Source organism: Neovison vison, chromosome 7 (genome assembly GCF_020171115.1).
Source record: "Neovison vison isolate M4711 chromosome 7, ASM_NN_V1, whole genome shotgun sequence".
In the NCBI taxonomy this organism is placed as follows: Eukaryota; Metazoa; Chordata; class Mammalia; order Carnivora; family Mustelidae; genus Neogale; species Neogale vison.
The window spans coordinates 52005133-52023244 of NC_058097.1; the positions used below are offsets into that span (position 1 = coordinate 52005133).

Consider the following 18112-nt stretch of genomic DNA (forward strand, 5'->3'; position numbering starts at 1 on the left):
CTCCAGGCAGGTGCCTGGGAGCCTCCTGTGTGCGACACAGCCCCATGGGGTTGTGGATGCAGACCGTACTCGATTTCCTGCCAGCTGCAGCAGAAGTGGGAACGTTTTCTTCCCACTGAGATCATGCTGGGATTTCTTTTTAAACCATTGTCCGTAAAGTCTCCGGTCTCAGGCCGGATGCTAGGGAGAACTCTGTTACTACTGACAGAAAGGCATCAGACTCAAGGGGCTCAGTGCTTACGCACAGAAAGGAAAAGGGCGGAACCACGGGTGTTTTCTGTCTGTGGAGTCAGAACGCTGTGGGTGACCAGCGAAGTCCTGGGGTGAAAGTTGGCATCCCCAACCGACGTCTCTCACTTTAGTGGCAGATTCCCTGCCGGACAGCACCTCAGAGCTTGAGGTGGCCAGGAAGCAGGAGGCTCAGGAGGAGGACCCGGCCAAGCCGCCCCCCAGAGCTCCCAAGACGGTCAGCAGCTTCTTCGGTGAGTGTCTGCTGCCCCTTGGCTCCCGGCTGCGCGGGGAGGAGGCAGGCGGGCCTTTCCCCAGAGCGCACCCCGCCCCGTGGAAGGTCTGACCCCTGACTCCTGGCTTCACCGGCCGGTGGGGGCTCTCAGGAAGGGGACCCACAGTTGCCTGACTTCATTCCCAGCCCCCCGGAAACCAGCAACCAAGAAAGAAGGGAAAGAAGAGGTACCTGGCACTCCAAGACAGGAGGAGGCCAAGGGGTGAGTCCATGTTGGCTGTTGAGTGGGGAGGACGGGGTGCTAAGGGGAGGCCTGCGGCGGGTCCAGATTCTGCTGATTTGATTCTTTTACCAAGGAGACCAATGAGCATCTGAAATTCTTGCAGCTCGAACCGTCGGTGATTACGGTTGATTATAACAATGACAGTGTTTTGGGCATTCTTAATGTCATTTTTGTGCCCCAGTTAAGACTTTACTGGGGAGACTGAAAGGCGCGATGTCAGCATGTGACGTCACTCTACGAATGGTCGGCTCCTTTTCTCACGCACTGATTGTGTGTTGCCTACGGGATGGTTTCTTTTAGGCTGTGTTACTTCCAATTCTGCGCTGCTCCTGTGGAGGTAGAGGAGAGGGTATTTTAGCCATTTTATGGGCATTGGAATAATTGACCCCGAGGGGTTAGGTTGGCTTCCCCGCGTCGCACAGGGAGGTGGTGGAGCAGGACTGGGCCTGGGACTTGGGTCCCCCTGAATCCCAGGTCTGTGCTTTCCCTGGCTTCTGCCCCATCTTGCCTCCAGGGTATGTGCCTGTGCTTACATGTCTACGACTAAGTTTCTCTGACAAAATCAGCATCCTGCTATGCGCAAAGCTTTCTGTCTTGCTTTTTATTTCATGGGATTTGGTGATTTCTCTTATCCCCTTCCCAGCCCAATCACTTGTCCATCTCTGGTGACTGCCTAAAGGAGACTGACACACCTTCAGGACTTCTAGGCTCCTAACCTCAGAAATGGGGACATACTGGTGACAGAAAGCACATATTTGATCCGCTCTTAACTGTGGGCCGGGCACCTGGTGGCGTGCCTTCTGTATCCTGACGCTTGGAATCCCCCCAGCACCACTGTGTGTAGAGTCTGCCGGTCTCCCCATTTCACAGATGGGAAGAGTGAGGTGTTGGAGCAGGGTGGTACTCTGGGTGGTTAGAAAGCCCAGCTCCGCCCTCACCGGCTGTGTGACCTTGGGGAAGTGACATAGCCTTTCTGGGCCAGTTTGCGCCTGAGGGTTCGAAACATTCGACTAGGGTCTGGCCATGGTCAAGTTCAGCAAGTTGTAGCTGCTACTGTTGTTAGTGTTGTTGTGAATTTTCTATTAGTGCCTCACTTATGTCCCAAAGGAGGAGTGCACCCCCCTCGAGATTCCTGGTTGTGGAATTAATTAATTAATTAATTAATTTGGGTAAGAGAGAGCACGCACAAGCAGTGGGGAGAGAGGGGGAGGAAGCAGACTCCCCACTGAGCAGGGAGCCCGATGCAGGACTCGATCCTAGGAAGCTGAGATCATGACCTGAGCCAAAGGCAGATGCCCAACCCATTGAGCCACCCAGGCGCCCCTCGCTGCGGAATTCCTTAACCACAGTACTCTGGTGTCTCGTAATAACAGCAGGCTCGCCAGGACGGCTACCACTTAGGAAAGGTTGAATGTGTCCAGCTCCCCGTGCACAGCCCTGCACACTTCCGGTCCAGCGCGGCCACCCACAGTCTGTGCGTCGGGATCAGCCACAAGAGCCTGAAAACCTCTGGAGGCTTCTCCGATCCTCCTGGGCCTCCCCTGCATAGCTACAGGCCTGAGGCTGGGGAGTCCATGTTGTTTTAAAAAGGCTCCCCACAGAGTGCTCCAAGGAGGGGGAACGCCCGCCATTGTGTTTTCTGTCACCCTCCTGATGGCACATGGTGGTAGGGACTCCCAGGAGCCGCACTGGACAGAGGGCGACAGTGTGGTTCGGAGACAGGAGGTTGCTCCCTTGGGGTGACACGGCTGCTCAGTGACGGCACAAGGATGTGAGCCCAGAGGCAACAGACTGCAGGGGCTGCAGCACAGGGCCCCCAGCAGGGCCAGCATGCGGCATTTCCAGGGGCGATCGTGGTAACGAGAGGTTCAGCATGCCGTCTCCAGGGCCGTGCTGCTTACTAGCTATGTGTGAGCTCCTCAAGCACTTGCCTGGGAAACAGGGTTAGAAGAGTCCCTGGTGTAGCTGGGAGCTAACAGGCAGGTGCCCTGAACATAGTACCTGGCACTTCGAGACATCTTGGGAGTGCACCCTTCTGCTGTTCTTGCCGTTCCATCAGGAGAGAGTGAGGGAGGGCTTGGGTGGGAGGCCCGAAGAGGTTTCTGGCCTCTTAGAATGGCCCCCAGAAACCAGGCAGATCGTGTTGCTCCGTATCATCCACACCCTTTCCCGTTTCTCAAACACATCATGTGCGTCTCTGCCTCAGAGCCTTTGCACTTGCTATTTCCCCTGCTGGGAGTGCTCTTCAACCTGATACCCACTCTGCTCACTTCTCATGTCATTCTGCCCAAATGTCTCCTCCAGCCTTTTCCTCAGAAGCAGCACCTGCCATCTTGTCTTCCCCCAGCGTGGTTTTGTGGTTTTGGAAATTTTTTTGATATTAAAATTATTTTTTTCTATGTTTTGGGGTTCCCCCCACCGACTCCCTGGCTAGAATGTGAGCTCCAGATTCGCAGACTTTGTTTTCATTCCCTTCTGTGCCCTCATGCCTTGAGCGGTGTCTGGCACATAGTAGGTGCTCAGAAAACACTAGCTGGAGGAATGGCTTCTCTTTGACCCAGGTGTCTAATCTCCCTGTTGCCTCCACAGACCCCCGGACCCCCCCAGCTACAATCCTGCCAAGAACAACTACCATCCCATCGACGACGCGTGCTGGAAGCCAGGCCAGAAGTGAGGCTCCCCCCGCCCCCAGCAGTCCCTCTGCCTCTCCCTGTCACCTGATGCATCTCCCCAGAGGCCTCCATTGGAGGAAGCCATCAGACCTCTCAAGTTCCCATTCTGGGGACACAGGCAGCCGCCCCAACGGTGGAGGGAGGCAGGTGGGCAGACAGATGGATGGCACAGGTTATACACACTACCCTGTGTCTCTCTTCCTTCCCCAGGGTTCCTTACCTGGCTGTGGCCCGGACCTTTGAGAAGATTGAGGAAGTTTCTGCTCGGTAACTCATCAGGCCCACCTGGGCAGGCAGGGGCAGGTGGGGCGGTGGGGCAGGTGGGGCAGTGGCTCATGCTGCTCGGTCCCTTCTGCCTCTGCGCTTTCCGCTTCACCCTCCCACCCGCTCCCCTGGGGTGGCTCCAGGGCCTTGTGGGCCACTGGCCCAGAGGGCCGCACTTCTGTCTCTTTCTGTGGGTCAGAAGGAGGCGTTAACATGAGCCCAGGTTCCGGGGTGGGGAAGCCGCCTCCTCCTGATGGCAGGAACTTAATCTCCCCTGGGCAAGGAGAAGTAACTGTAGCCTCGCTGACCATCTTGCCATCAGTGTGAGGAGGTCCGGGTCTGGATTCTAGTGGGAACCCCAATCTGGCGAGTGTTAGTCAGGCCGCTGGCACACTGGGCTGCCCAGCCCCGGCCCTCCCCCTTCTCCAGGCCCCTAGTCCCTGGCCCCCTGGCTTTCAGTCCCAGGTGTCTAATCAGTGTCATCAGGTCCCTCCCCCGCCATTCTGGTTCCTACCTGCGCATCAGCCTTGTTTCCAAAAGATCCTTCCATGTTGGTCTAAGTAGGTCTCAGCCCTTTTAATCTGGCTCTGTGGGATTCCTTCCTCTTTCACTTCTCAGACATGAGCGGATCATTTAGGCTGTTCCCAGCACTTTGTTCTCATGCATGTGTGTCTCTGTGAACACGGGAGGAATGTCCTCCAGGACGGAAGCCCCACAGTGGAATTGCAGGGCACGGAGGGTGCGGGAAGGGCCTCAAGCGCCAGACCTGTGGGCTGCAGCAGCGGGAGGGCCTGGTTAGCCCAAGCCCTGCCTGGGGTGGGCACATGGATCTGGGAATGGGTCCCGTTCCACTGCCTCCTGGCTGTGTGACCGTGGGCCGGTGGCCTGACCTCTCTGAGCTTCGGTCTCTTCACGAGACACGTGCAACTCGTCCATCTCGAGGTTGCGCCAAGATCCGTGGAGCAAAGAGTAGCACAGCTGGCTGTTCGGCGGCCAGAGACACTGTCCAGTGTCCCTGCATTCAGAACCGCGGGTGACTGTCCAAACCCCAGATGTGCCCCAGTTGGAGGGTTTTATAATTTTTTTAAAATCTTCTCAAAATAGTTTGAAACTTAGAGAAAACCTGCAGACACAGCATCATCAGTTCCCCTGTATCCTGCGCCAGCGGCCCCTGATGCCAGCCCCTTCTGCCAGCATGGGGCCGTGGCCGAGACCAGGACGTTAGCGTCAGCACGCACTGTGAGGTGACTTCCAGACTTCACTTGGGTTTTGCCAGTTTCCCCTTTTGCATTGTCCTTGCCGGGCCAGGACCTGCCCAGACCCTGACCCCTACCCATGGCAGGTCCTCCTCTGCAGCCACCAGTCTGATTCCTGGTTACGCGGCTCCAGGGCCATCTGCCAGCGCCTCTGCTCCACACTTGCCACCTTCCCCTTTGCAGTGAGCAGGCATCCTGGGGGCTTCCCTTTCCGCCTGTGCAAAGACTCCATTTCTCCTCAGACTCGCACCACTGGTTTTAGCATCCATAGGAGTGTCCCTGGGCTGGCAAAACAGATCGCCATTGCTTGGGGACCGGAAACAACAGATACGTGTCCTCTCGAGGTTCAGGAGGCCAGAAGGCCAAGATCAAGGGGTGGGTAGGGCTGGTTCTTCCTGGAGGCTCTCGGGGGAAACCTGACCCATGTGTCCCCCAGCTGATGGTGGCCGCGGGCATCCATGCCTGTGGCCAACGTCACTCCAGTCCCTGCCTCTGATTCCACGGGCTCTTTTTCTGTGTGTGTCTTCTTGTGGGTTTTATATGGGCACTTTTGCTGGATTGAGGGCCCACCCATCTGTGATGATCTCCTCTTAACCCTGACCTCAGTTACACCTGCTAAGCCCCTCTTTCCAAGTAAGGTCCTGTCCTGAGGCTCCGGTGGCCCTCTGTCTGGGTCATGCCGTTGGTCTGCCTGTAAGTCACATGCGTGGTGTCTGCCCCGCACTGCTTTGTGTTTCTCTCTCTCGTGCCTCCCCCGTGTTCACTGGGCTGCTTCTGTAAGGGAGACTTAGCTTCCCTTTCCAGTGAGGCCTTCTCAGCCGCAAATGCAGACGTTTGCACAGAGGCCATGAGCCATGCAGAAACAAGGTTTTACTCTGAGCCGGCAGCCGGCGCAGGGGTGGAAAGCACGGGTCCTCGGGTAGACGGCCTCAGCTCACATCTCAGCCTGGTACTCACTGGCTCTGTGACCTTGGCTGAGTTACGTGATCTCTCTGGGCCTCAGCTGCTTCTTCTGTAAATTGGAGGTAATATCAGTATCTCCCTTGTGGCGGGGCCATGAGTGTTCAGTAAGCACCCCCGTCTGGCATCTCAAAAGTAACCCCCCCCAACGCCAGCAGCCGCTGCTCCTCTGGATGACTGTCCCCATCTTGGTCGTAAGCTTGGAATGGGCTCACCTTGTCCCTAGCACCTGTGGTACCACCTGGGCCTGGACTGGAGCTCCTCCTCTTCTTTCCCGGGGTCCTTTCTACCTGCCCCCTGCTTTGACACCAGAATGCCAGGAGGTCACACCTCTGCTCCCCTTCCCCCACCCAGGCTCCGGATGGTAGAGACGCTGAGCAACTTGCTGCGTTCTGTGGTGGCTTTGTCCCCTCCAGACCTCCTCCCCATCCTCTACCTCAGCCTCAACCGCCTCGGGCCGCCCCAGCAGGGCCTGGAGCTTGGTGTTGGTGACGGCGTCCTCCTCAAGGCAGTGGCCCAGGCCACGGGTAAACAGGGGGTGTGGTGGCAGTTCCAGCGTTGGGGAGGGGGGCTCCGAGGAAGAGGGTGCAGAGGTGAGGAGGTGAGAGACACAGCGGGAGCTCTGAAGGTGGGGAGAAGGGCCGATCGGACAGACAGGTCTGGTGGGGGGGAGCGTGGGGCACTGGTCCAGGTGTGGGAGGCTGGGCGGCATGGGGCAGGCCGGGGTGGGGGGCTGGGAAGATGGGCTGCAGAGGGAGCGGGGTGAGGGCACTAGGACTGAGGCCGGGGCCCAGGGACACGGCAGAGCCTGGAGGGCCAAGGGGAGATGTGGGGAGACCATGAGCGGGGGCCAGGCCCGGTGTGAGCAGAGAGGACCCGAGACAGACATGCGGCCCTGTGTATCGCCCTTACCACGGGTTCCCTCCACCCCCAGGACGGCAGCTGGAGTCTGTCAAGGCCGAGGCAGCCGAGAAGGGTGACGTGGGGCTGGTGGCGGAGAGCAGCCGCAGCACCCAGAGACTCGTGCTGCCCCCGCCCGCTCTCACCGCCGCCGGAGTCTTCGCCAAGTTCCGAGACATTGCCCGGCTGGCCGGCAGTGCTGTGAGTGGGGCAGGCTGGGCCTCCACACCCAGACCCTCTGCCCTTCCCCTGGGCGACCCAGAGGCACACATGTGGCCAGGGGGCCTCCAGTCATGCTCTCTGGGGCTGGGTTGCTTTGGGCCTGCTTGTGGGGCCGGGGGACTCCTGCCACAATCCTAGCACCTGCTCCGCAGCTGCCACGTGACCCCACACTGGATAGTCTGTGCTTGCTGGAGGGAGGGAGGGAGGCGGGCTGGAGCTGGCTTTCGCATCTCCCAGGACGATGGGAAGTGGGAGTGGGGAAACAGCCAGGGCCTATTTTGGGGGGCCAGCCAGGAGAAGGTGTGGGCCCCTCCCTTCGCCCCAGCCACTGACTGCTCCACCGGCCTTAAGTCCACAGCCAAGAAGATGGACATCATCAAAGGCCTATTTGTTGCCTGCCGCCACTCAGAAGCCCGATACATCGCCAGGTAGGTGTGGTCCTGGGAGGCTGGGAGCCACGGCGGGAGGGAAAGACCAGCTGATTACTGATTACTGATTCCTCTCAGTAATCCCACTGCAACCCCAACCTCCCTCACACTGGGCCCTGAGGGGCTGGACTGGGAACACAGGGTACCTTTCCCTGGGCGGCTCCCCTCCTCTAGGCCTGGGGCTTGTGGCCAAGCAGTGCCGGGGTTGATGACTGTTGCCTGCCTGGCCTCAGTGGAAGCAGTACAGGACTGGGGCCTGGCGGTGGCCGTGCAGGTGGAAACGAAACCAGGGGTCGCCCCATCACAGAGCGTTTCTCGGGAGCCCATGTTGGGTGTGGTTCCTCCCCGAGGTGCCACCAGGCAGGCCTCGTCACCCTCAGCCGGGTCTACAGACGGGGAGACGGAGGCATGGGGACAGTATGCTTCGTGCTAAAGGGCAGTGCCTAAGAGCCAGGCCTGGGGGGTGGGCAGGCTGTTGAGTAGCACGCTCTGGGCCCCTCCGGAGAGGCCCTGTCCTGCTTCCCAGCCCACTGTGTCCTGGCTCACTTGCCCCGAGCCTCACTGAAATTCCCCAGAGGCCCACTGAAAGGCAAAGACACCACGGGATCCCTGGTTCTGCCTAGGGAAGGCCGGCGGCCATGGCTCTTAGGGGCTGGCCTCCATTTCCTCGTCTGCTCAGTGGGACAGCATGATCTCTCGGGTCCCTTCTGGCCCTGAAGGTGGTTCGGGTTTCGAGGAGAGGATTACAGAGTTGAGGTGGGGGAGATGGGAGGAGGCAGGGGGAGATGGGAGGAGGCAGGGGCAGGGAGTGGAGGGCAAGACAGTGAGGGTGGCCACGAGCCCACTCCCCCTCTTCTGCTGTCTCCCCAGAGCCCTGAGCGGACGGCTGCGTCTCGGGCTAGCAGAGCAGTCGGTGCTGGCCGCCCTCGCCCAGGCCGTGAGCCTCACGCCCCCTGGCCAAGGTGAGGCCCTGTGGTCTGTCTCCACACCCAGCACCGGAGTCAACCGGGTAACCCTCCTTTCCCCGAAATCCACGCGCCCCCGTTCCTCTCCGGGCTCCTTCCCTGGCAGCCTTGTTTCTGTTCCTTGTTTCACTGACATTGCCTGCTATGCCCCCGGGGTAGCCGGAGGGTCAGCAGGTCCCCAAGCCTCTGCTGGTGGTCTGTTCTCAGAATTCCCCCCGGGCATTGTGGATGCTGGGAAGGGCAGGACAGCAGAGGCCCGAAAGACGTGGCTGGAGGAGCAGGGCATGATCCTGAAGCAGACATTCTGGTGAGATCCCGGGCTGTGGGCAGAGTGGGAGGGTGGCGGGAGCCAGAGGGGCGGCGGGCTCAGCCCTGAGGGCCACTTGTGACGTGGCAGGTGACAGTGACTATCGTGGGGCAGGTGACAGAGCAGGGGTAGTGATCCAGACAAGATTGGTGCTGTGCATGAGGCAGGGGACCGTGATTAGGACCAGGGACATGGGAACGGGGAGCAGGGAGGGGTGCTGGCCGCAGGTGCATGCAGCAGACATCTGAGAGCTCCCAGTGAGATCACACATGCGCAGAGGCTGAGAGAACCAGAGCAGGGCTAGTGACCAACGCGGAATGAGGGGTTAGGACATCCATGGGGTGACAGTGAGGGCTCCGGGGCAGGGGGGGCTTGGCCACAGCGAGGTGGTGAATGCCCAGAGAGAATGTCAGCGGCAGGAGGGCCCAGGAGCATTTCTGCAGATGCCCTTGGGGCACCTGCCAACCCCCCACCGTCCTGGCCAGGGCCAGGGCAGCGGTCTCCACTCTGCCCACAGGGAGGATCTGCAAACTGGGGCTCCCTGGCCTGCCCCCAGCCAGTTCCGTCAGACTCTCGGGAGGCAGGACCTGGTCTTAGAGAAATTTCTGAATCCATCCTTGAGGGGTTCTAACGTGTAGCTCAGGTAGAGGGCCCCTGGTCTCCTGGTGACAGGGAGGGGTGACAGCAGGCCCAGAGCAGGGGAGACAGAGCGATGTGCAGTGGTGCTGAGGGGGGCAGTGTGACAGACAGCCAGAGTCGGGCATGTGGAGGAGTTGGGGACAGGTGCGAGCAGACCCCCGGACGAGGGGAAAGACTGGCAGAGGCACAGTTTGCAGCCAGAGCACAGGGTTTCCAGGCTGCCAGAGTTCTGGAAAGACAGCTGCCAGCTCATGTTTGCCTCTGCCCCAGCGAGGTGCCCGACCTGGACCGGCTCATCCCCGTGCTGCTGGAGCATGGCCTGGAGCGCCTCCCAGAGCATTGCAAGCTGAGCCCAGGTACCAAGCCACTGGGTGGGGGGCAAGGGGCATGGGGCAGGGTTGGGGGACTTGCCCTGCTGCACGCTCCGCACCCTCCACCTGGCATAGCTTCCTTTGTCCCGCCAAGAACCTGCAGATTCCTCCTCTTGCCTCCAAAACTGAATCCTGTTTCCTGTGCTAAAACCCACCCGTCTTCTGTGTGGAGTCCCAGTCAGATGAGGCGGGGTGGGGGTTAATGCTGGAACAGGGTTATTACGCTAAAAGGCAGTAGATCGGGCCAGACAGAACCTTTTTCTCACATGTAAGAGTCCAGAGGAAGGCAGGTGATCAGGGAGGACACCGTGGCTGGGCTCCAGGGATCCCCTCTCCCCCCACTGGGGACTGAGTTTCCTCTGTTCCGTCACTTTATTGTCTCAAGGTTTTCACCTTAAGGTGCATGACCAGAGGTGGCTCAGGTTTCTAGATCATAGAAGAAGGGGAGAGAGAAGAGGGGTGGGGGCGTGACCCAGACCTTGCACTCACCACTCCCCATGCATCCTAACCGGCATCCTAATCACGAGGCCTTCCCTTTCTGCAGGGGAGGCTGTGAGTGTCCCAAGCTGGGAGGCCAGGTGAGGGCGTGTTCTCCCTGGGGCACAGCCAGCTGTCTCTGCCACACACACACCCCCATCCCACACACCCCCATCCCACACGTTGCTGGCGCCTCCCCCAGCTTACTCTCTCACTCTGCCCTCCCAGGGGTTCCCCTGAAACCGATGCTGGCGCACCCCACCCGCGGAGTCAGCGAGGTCCTGAAACGCTTCGAGGAGGCAGCTTTCACCTGCGAGTACAAATATGATGGGCAGAGGGCACAGGTAGGGGAGCGGACGCACCCCTGCGGCAGGAGGGAAGGTGCCCAAGAGTGGGGCCCATGGGCAACTCAGACCTGAACTCAGACTGTGTCCTGCCGCAAACTGCCCGGACGACCTCACACTTCTCAGGCCTTGGTTTCCACCTTCACATAGTGGCTGTGTCAGTAACCACCACGAAGGCTTACTGGAAGTCAGTTTGATTGGACAAAATCGTCCAGATCTCTGAGCCACAGCAGTGGGAGTTGAAGCAATGTTGGCTTCGCCCGCCTGTGCCTTGTGGGTGGGGTTGTTCACTGTACCAGCCATGGTGGGAGGCCCCTCCTTAACCCACAGTGCACTGAGTATGTACGAGGGTGTCCCCACCCCGCAGTCAGGGACATCCTTGCTTGGGTCTGTAAGGATGCTTCTTCTGTCCAGGCGGGGAGCTGGGGCTGCGGTGTTCATCATGGGGGCAGATGAGCGCATGTGGCAGGTGATATTTGGTGCTCTGAGGCCCTTAGAAGCAGCGAACGAGACTGATGGATCTTCAAACTGTGATACTGAAAAAATAAGAAACCAAAGGATTTATAGTAGCAGCAGTGATCTTGAAAATACATAATGTGTTTTAAGTCACATATGTTGTATCTAGCACACATGCAGCTGTCGTACAAGTAAAGCAACATATTCGTAGTTCTGCTTAAGGACTGTGACCAGGCTCTGTATGAAAACACAATACATTCAGATATTTATGGTTTAACACTCAGGCAGATCCGCATAGACACAGCAAGACACCGGAACCTCCAGGGTCGGGGGCGGGGGGGTCAGTGGGTAGTGAGGATGTGGAAGGATATGGCAGGGGCTTCCATGAATGGGTGGGAGGCGCCATGTGGATGGAGGAGATGACTTCCTCCAGTCTTTGCACTGATTCCTCCTCCAGAGCTTCTGGAACCTTCTGCCGGTGAAGGTAGGGCTAGGGCCAGCTGGGATAGGCCAGGCTCTGAGTCCCCTCCCCTCTCCCACTGCCTCAGATCCATGTCCTGGAAGGCGGGGAGGTGAAGATCTTCAGCAGGAATCAGGAAGACAATACCAGCAAGTACCCGGACATCATCAGCCGCATCCCCAAGGTGGGCGTCTGCCGGAGTTGTGCAGTAGTGTTCCTTTGAGGGAAAGGAAGTCCTCCCAGTGGAGATGAAGAGTAAGGACAGGCATTCTAGCATGATTAGCATGTGCAAAGGCCCTGTGGTTGGAGGGGCCTAGCCAGTACATAAAACAAGAGAGGCTGGCCTGCTGGGGTGCAGAGTCTGGGAGGGCCAGAGGCTGACCCAGGAGAGCCCCCACAGCTTTGGGGAGCTGGAGATGCTTTAGGCAGGGATGCACTGCGATCAGACTTGGGGTTTGCTCAGAGCACCCTTACTGCTGTGAGGAGAGTGGGTTACACACAGGGTCCATGCAGGAGCAGGGAGACTAGTAGCATGATGTGGCCTTGGCTGGACCAGACTCAGTAAGATGGGGGACTGGTGGTGGCTTAGAGATTTCAGAGGGGAAGTGGACAAGTTCCCGGAGAACTGACAAAGGCCACTGGGTTTTCAGCTTATGGGACCAAGTAGTAAGTCTCAGAAAAGTTTGTTTTTCCATTCCTTGTGGACAATGAGGGTGTGTATCCGTACATGCGTCTCTAAGTTGGCATCAGTTCATCGGTAGATCTCGAGAGCTGTGGAAGGAAAAGAACATTTGTTTTTCTGGGCCTGTCTTTTGCCCTCATCCCCTACCTCTTAGTACCCCAGCTCTCTCTTTTCACCTTTCAGATTAAACTCCCATCAGTCACATCCTTCATCCTGGACACAGAAGCCGTGGCTTGGGACCGGGAAAAGAAGCAGATCCAGCCATTCCAAGTGCTTACCACCCGCAAACGCAAGGTAGCCTCCATTCCCCTCTGCTGCCTTCCATAGTCACAGACTTTCTCCTCTTCCTCCCAGCCCTGCCCCGTCCCCAGAAGAACAGTGTCCACTGGGGTGTGGTTCTTGCTGCCTTTTACAGGGTGGCTGCCACAGCTCCAGCCATTGTGTTCTCATCCCAGCATGCGAAGTACAAAGGGGGAAGAGCCCTTTTCCTATGTCTCTGTTTCATCATGAAAGATCAGTTCCAGGAGGCTTCCCCACAGTCTGTGCCCCGCAAACTTCTTTTCCCTCAATGGCCCAAACTCTGTCCCATCAACACCATTAGCTTGTAGCTAATGTACAAGGGAGGCTGGGAGAGCAAATATTTGACAAAGGGGAGTGAAGTTGTTGGGATTAGCTGAGAGCCATCACGATGCAGAGCCCGGAGCCGGGAGCATTGTCACCCTCACGGGTGTGTGGCCTGTTGGCTGGAGAGAAGGGGAGAGTGGTAGGTGACAGGTGTCCGCCTGGGACATGGTGGGAGGCACACCGACCATGCCCCTGTCTCCATCCCCCACCCCTGCTTTCCCCTCTGTGCCAACCCAGGAGGTGGACGCAGCAGAAATCCAAGTGCAGGTGTGTCTGTATGCCTTCGACCTCATCTACCTCAATGGACAGGTGAGTTCCGGCTGCGGGTCTGGGGGCAGGTGGGGGCTGTGTGGGAGCTTGGGAGCCAGAGGTCTGTCTGGCCAGACAGACTCAGGCAGCAGTTCTCAAAGTGTGGCCCGAGGACCCCTGAGGGTATCTCCAGGACCCTTTCAGGGGAGTCTGTGAGGCCCCACCCACCTTCCCCAGCTCCGCAGCTGGGCGAGGCCAAGTTTCCCCACGCGGCCACCATCTGAGTGCACATGCACACGTGAGAGCCCGGCTCCATTAACAGCCAGACATGGAAGAGTCTGCAAAAACATAAACTAATGCCACCTGTTCCCACTAATTTTCCCTAACGTGGGCACATTTCATAAAAATTTGTTGTTGGGTTAACATATGGGAGGCGTTGATTTTAAATGAATTAACAAACGCCCAGATTTCTCACTTTTCACGTAGCCAGTATAAACACACGATTTCGTCGCGGGTACTCCGTCGCTGCTCTGGTACATATCCAGAGATGTAACCCACATATACCCAAGCTGTCTGGAGTCGGGGGGTCCCGAGACTGGAAAGTTTGCCAACTACTGCTCTGGGGCTGGGGTAAGAATCGGAAGCCAGACCACCTCTTTTTACATCCCAGCTCTCCCTTCCTGGGTGTGCAGCCACAGGCCAGTGACCCAGCCTCTCGGGGTCTCCGTTTCCTTATCACTACTGGGATCAATCACCAGAGTCTCCCCTTAGGAGAGTCTCAGAGTGAATCTGGACACAGAACGGATGAGTCTGGGCTGTTGAGATAAGTTCCATGCCCTCGCAGGGATGGAAGAGAACAGAAGGAGTGAGCTCCCAATCTCAGGAAGCATCCTACCTCAGCCTGGTGGAGGAGGGCCATGCCTCCCCTGGGGCTGGATGGGCGAGAGCTAGGTGACTTCTTCCCGCAGCCTGCCCGATGGTTTGTAAGAACAAGGCTTCCTGCCAGATTCAGCTTGGAATCGGTTTGCTTGGTTTCCAGCAGGGCTGTTCTGAAATCGGGAGTGCACAGAACATGAAAGGGGGCAGTTAATAAGGTCACAGAGAGTAGATTAACTTCCAGAAGGTTGGCAAGTCTGTTTTACCATATAAAGCAAGCAGTGTTCTCCCACGAGTGGATCTGGTGGCCTCAGAGCTCGGCAGACGAAGGCCTGTGGGCCCGATCTGTCTTGGCCTTTTTTGTCTGTAAAGGTTTGATGCTCCCGTCCTCTGACTTAATGCCCAACAGCCCACAGTTGAGCGGTTGCAACAACAGAGCCCAAGTAGCCCACAGACCCGAGAATATTTACTGTCTGGTTCTTTGTAGGACAGGGCTGCCGACCCTTGGATGAAAATGCAACACGTTCTCAGAAACACATTGAGGTTACACCCCTGTGGTCGTTGGCTTCCTTCTGGCTCTGTTCAGCCGGTGTTGAACGAGGAACTGTAGCCCCAATAACAGGAGTCCTTTCCCATCTCCAGTCCCTGCACCACTCTTGACCTGCCCTTGAAATTGGTCCTTTCCCTTCTCAAAATCCTGGTGCCGGCATGGTTCCTCCCTGTCCGGCCAGTCCGTCGGGAGCTGCGCAGTGGCTGGTGACTCTCAGGTGTCCTGTCTCTCCCAGGCCCCGGCTTCTTCTCATCCACAGTGATGTCCCTTTGTCTCTCTCTTCCTGCCCCGCCCCCAACCCAGTCCCTGGTGCGCGAGCCACTTTCCCGACGCCGGCAGCTGCTCCGGGAGAACTTCGTGCAGACGGAGGGCGAGTTTGTCTTCGCCACCTCCCTGGACACCAAGGACACGGAGCAGATCGCCGAGTTCTTGGAGCAGTCTGTGAAAGGTGAGGGGGTCTGGGGCTGGCCGCCGTGGGCGTCCCGCACTCCCGCCCGCCCCAGCCCCGGTGCCTTCTGTAGGCTGGCTGTCCTGAGCCGCGGCTTCACAAAGTCCCCTTGTCCCTACCTCCCTCAGACTCCTGCGAGGGGCTGATGGTGAAAACCCTGGATGTCGACGCCACCTACGAGATCGCCAAGAGGTCACACAACTGGCTCAAGGTGAGCTGGCCCGGCTGCCCTTCCCACATCCGGCGATCTTTCCACACGGGGTTCCACCCCCACCTCACCCCATGGGTCTCGGTCCTGCCTGCCTCTCAGTCCAGCCAGCCTGAAGCCGCCCCTCTAAGCGCTGCCCCCACCTGAGCGCCATGGGAGCTACGTGACGTTTCTGTTCTCTGCGTGGGCCGTCTGGGTCGAGTGGGGCCAGCAAGAAGGGAGTCAGCCAGGCCGTAGATGAGATGACATCGGGGTCGATGAGCATCGTGAAGAAAGCAAGTCGAGGTCAGGGGCCAGCGAGGATCTTGCAGTGCTCTGGTCATGGGGTCTGGTCTGATCCTCTCCAGAGCTGATGCTTGGGTCAGGACACGGATGACAGGAAAGGGTCAGCTGCCTGGAAATCTGGGGCAGAGTATCTAGGAGAAGGGTGGAGCCAACAAGTGCAAAGGCCCTGAGGTCGAAACAAGCAGGGAACGAGGCCTTTGAGGCGTGAGGTGAGTTCGGGGTGGAGAGCAGCTCTCAGATCAGACAGCGCTTTGGGGTTGTTGTAAAATACTCTGGGTTTCCCTTTAATGGTTTTGAGAAACCAGTGAGGTTTTAGGCAGGAAGTCCCATGGTCTGATTATCATTTTGCACAAGATATCTGGCTGGCCGTGAATGGCGGATGGTTGGGGGTGGGGGGTGGTGCTGGGCAGAGCGGGCGCCTGTGGGCAGGCGCTTTCGCATCTGCTCTGGAAGTCCAGAAGCTCCTCCCGCGGCCAGTTTCAGCCCGGCGGCCGTCCTCGGCCTCTGCGGGAGCTCTCCCTAGACTCACCCCAGCCCAGGCTCCACCGACCGCGGAGCCTCCAGCAGCGAGGTCCGCCCCTTGGCCGTGTCCCCTCACCTCCTGCCTTACCTTCCCAGCTGAAGAAGGACTACCTCGATGGCGTGGGCGACACCCTGGACCTCGTGGTGATCGGCGCCTACCTGGGCCGTGGCAAGCGGGCCGGCCGCTATGGGGGCTTCCTGCTGGCTGCCTACGACGAGGAGAGTGAGGAGCTCCAGGCCATATGCAAGGTGCGGGGAGGCTGGAGGGAAGTAGAGTCCACTCAGCCTGGGGAGTGGCGGGGGGTGAACCAAGAGGCTCTCACGCCGTGTGTAGGATTATTTTTTTTCTAGGTTTTGTGTGCTTTTTCTTATCCTGTAAGTAACACTTGCCTCATGTAGAGAAATGCACTGTCATAGAGAAAGTTTTAAGGAAGCTATGTCAAGAATTGAATTCAGCTGCGGGTGAGGATAGCTGACGAGGGTCTTACATTTCTCTCACGTAAGGAGAAGTCTGAAGTGGGGGGGCAGGTGGCTCTCTGATGTCACTGGGGACCCGAGCTTCTCCCCTTGCACAGGGGTTTGATCATGGGCTTCCAACCTCATCTTCATAATGTGGCTGCAGGAGCTGCAGCCGTCATGGCCGTGCACGCTCTAGGCAGCAGGAAGGAGGAAGGCCCTGAGCAGAGGGATATGTCCCCCGTATCAGCCTCAGCCAGTGAGCAGCTTTTGTGGCTTGGGTCAGAATTCTGCTCCTTGGCCCTCCCCCACGCACAGGGCAGCTTGGAAAATGCGGTGGTCTGGGTTTTTGTTTAAAGCTACGCACATTGTTGACCCAACAAACGTGAGGCTTTTGCCACAGAAATAGCATAAACTGTTACCCACAATTCCAATGCTTAGAAATAACCACTAGTAAGAAAAAATGTTTTTAAAGATTTTATTTATTTGACAGAGAGAGAGAACCCAAGCACAGGGAGTGAGAGAGGGAGAAGCAGGCTTCCCACAGAGCAGAGAGCCGGATGTGGGGCTTGATCTCAGGACCCTGGAATCATGACCTGAGCCAAAGGCTGACGCTTAACTGACTGAGCCACCCAGGCACCCCAACCACTAATAAAATTTGAGGGACTGTCTTATTAACACCTTTACAAAGCTGTGATCTTTGTATAACAGTAATTTTTTCCCCTGCTTTTTGTCCTAGAAATACCGTGTTTTAAATGTCATCAGATACATTTAAGTAACATAGTGATAAAAGATGTTAGACCATTTGCCCTTGTCTTTAGGACTTCTAGAAGCACAACTCGAATGTGTTAAACTTAAAAATAAAACGGTCCTTTATTTTACCAGCAAAAATGGGTTTATTCAGAAATAGCAGAGAATTGCAGTTGAGGACATGCAAGCTGTGATGAAACCATGGGCTCGTCTCATGAAGGAGAGGAATGTTATTTTATGGAACAGAAGGAGGCAGGGGAAGGGGTTGTTTTGAACAAAAGTCCACTGGGGAGGAAAAAGAATAAAGCACCAGCCTGGGGTGGGGTGGGGACTACTTCTCAGAGGGCTAAGTGGCTGGGGTGGTTGCTTCTCAGAGAGCAAAGTCTGTCTTTCCCCCCGGGGGCCTCCGCCCTGGGAGCCCATCATGGAGGCTTGGGCTGGCCTCTGTCATGGCCAGTCCTTCCTGTAACTGACGATCAGGGGCCTCCCTCGACCAGCCTCTGACCCCGCGTTAGTGAGGTGACCCGGGATTTTTCACAAACACTTGTGGAAGTGTTCCGAGAGATGGGTGTGCCCTGGGTCCTGGACCAGCTCCGCGCAGCTGGCCAGTTCCCTCATGGCCAGCGTGGCCCTCACGAGTGACTCCGCACCGCACAAGGTGCTTAGCCCCAGGGAGCCATGGCAGAGGTGGCCTTACCCATTCAGATGTATCGTGGGGCACAAGCCGGGCTCTGGCTCACACTCTCGACCCACGACAGTGTTCTGGAAGAGCTCCATGCCAGAGAAACCACTAAAGGCTCTCGACACACAGAGGGCTTTCTGGTTGGCATTTCCTATCTGTGGTTTGGAGACGTGTGTCTTGCCATGTCTGCCGGCAGCCGAGTTTTTGTTAGGTTGGACAACGTGGGTAGGTGAGGGAAAATCTTCGGCAGTGTGGAGATCGGAGAAGACAGCCCACTCCGGGGCCGGTGGGCTACGGGCGAGCCCGGGGACCG

The 18112-nt window shown here is 57.7% G+C and overlaps 1 protein-coding gene across 3 annotated transcripts in view; it reads left to right on the forward strand.

Annotated features, from left to right (window-relative positions):
- Positions 1-18112, forward strand: part of LIG1 (DNA ligase 1) — a 37086-nt gene that overhangs the window by 16133 nt on the left and 2841 nt on the right. For all 3 annotated transcript variants that reach the window (XM_044256996.1, XM_044256997.1, XM_044256998.1), the window contains exons 8-24: positions 363-482; positions 650-725; positions 3336-3416; positions 3629-3685; positions 6253-6425; positions 6833-6999; positions 7372-7448; positions 8319-8410; positions 8621-8720; positions 9630-9715; positions 10436-10551; positions 11556-11651; positions 12333-12443; positions 13011-13082; positions 14752-14896; positions 15025-15107; positions 16008-16160. In XM_044256996.1, the coding sequence (XP_044112931.1) occupies positions 363-482; positions 650-725; positions 3336-3416; positions 3629-3685; positions 6253-6425; positions 6833-6999; positions 7372-7448; positions 8319-8410; positions 8621-8720; positions 9630-9715; positions 10436-10551; positions 11556-11651; positions 12333-12443; positions 13011-13082; positions 14752-14896; positions 15025-15107; positions 16008-16160 (1805 nt within the window). The remainder of the gene's footprint in view (positions 1-362; positions 483-649; positions 726-3335; positions 3417-3628; positions 3686-6252; positions 6426-6832; positions 7000-7371; positions 7449-8318; positions 8411-8620; positions 8721-9629; positions 9716-10435; positions 10552-11555; positions 11652-12332; positions 12444-13010; positions 13083-14751; positions 14897-15024; positions 15108-16007; positions 16161-18112) is intronic.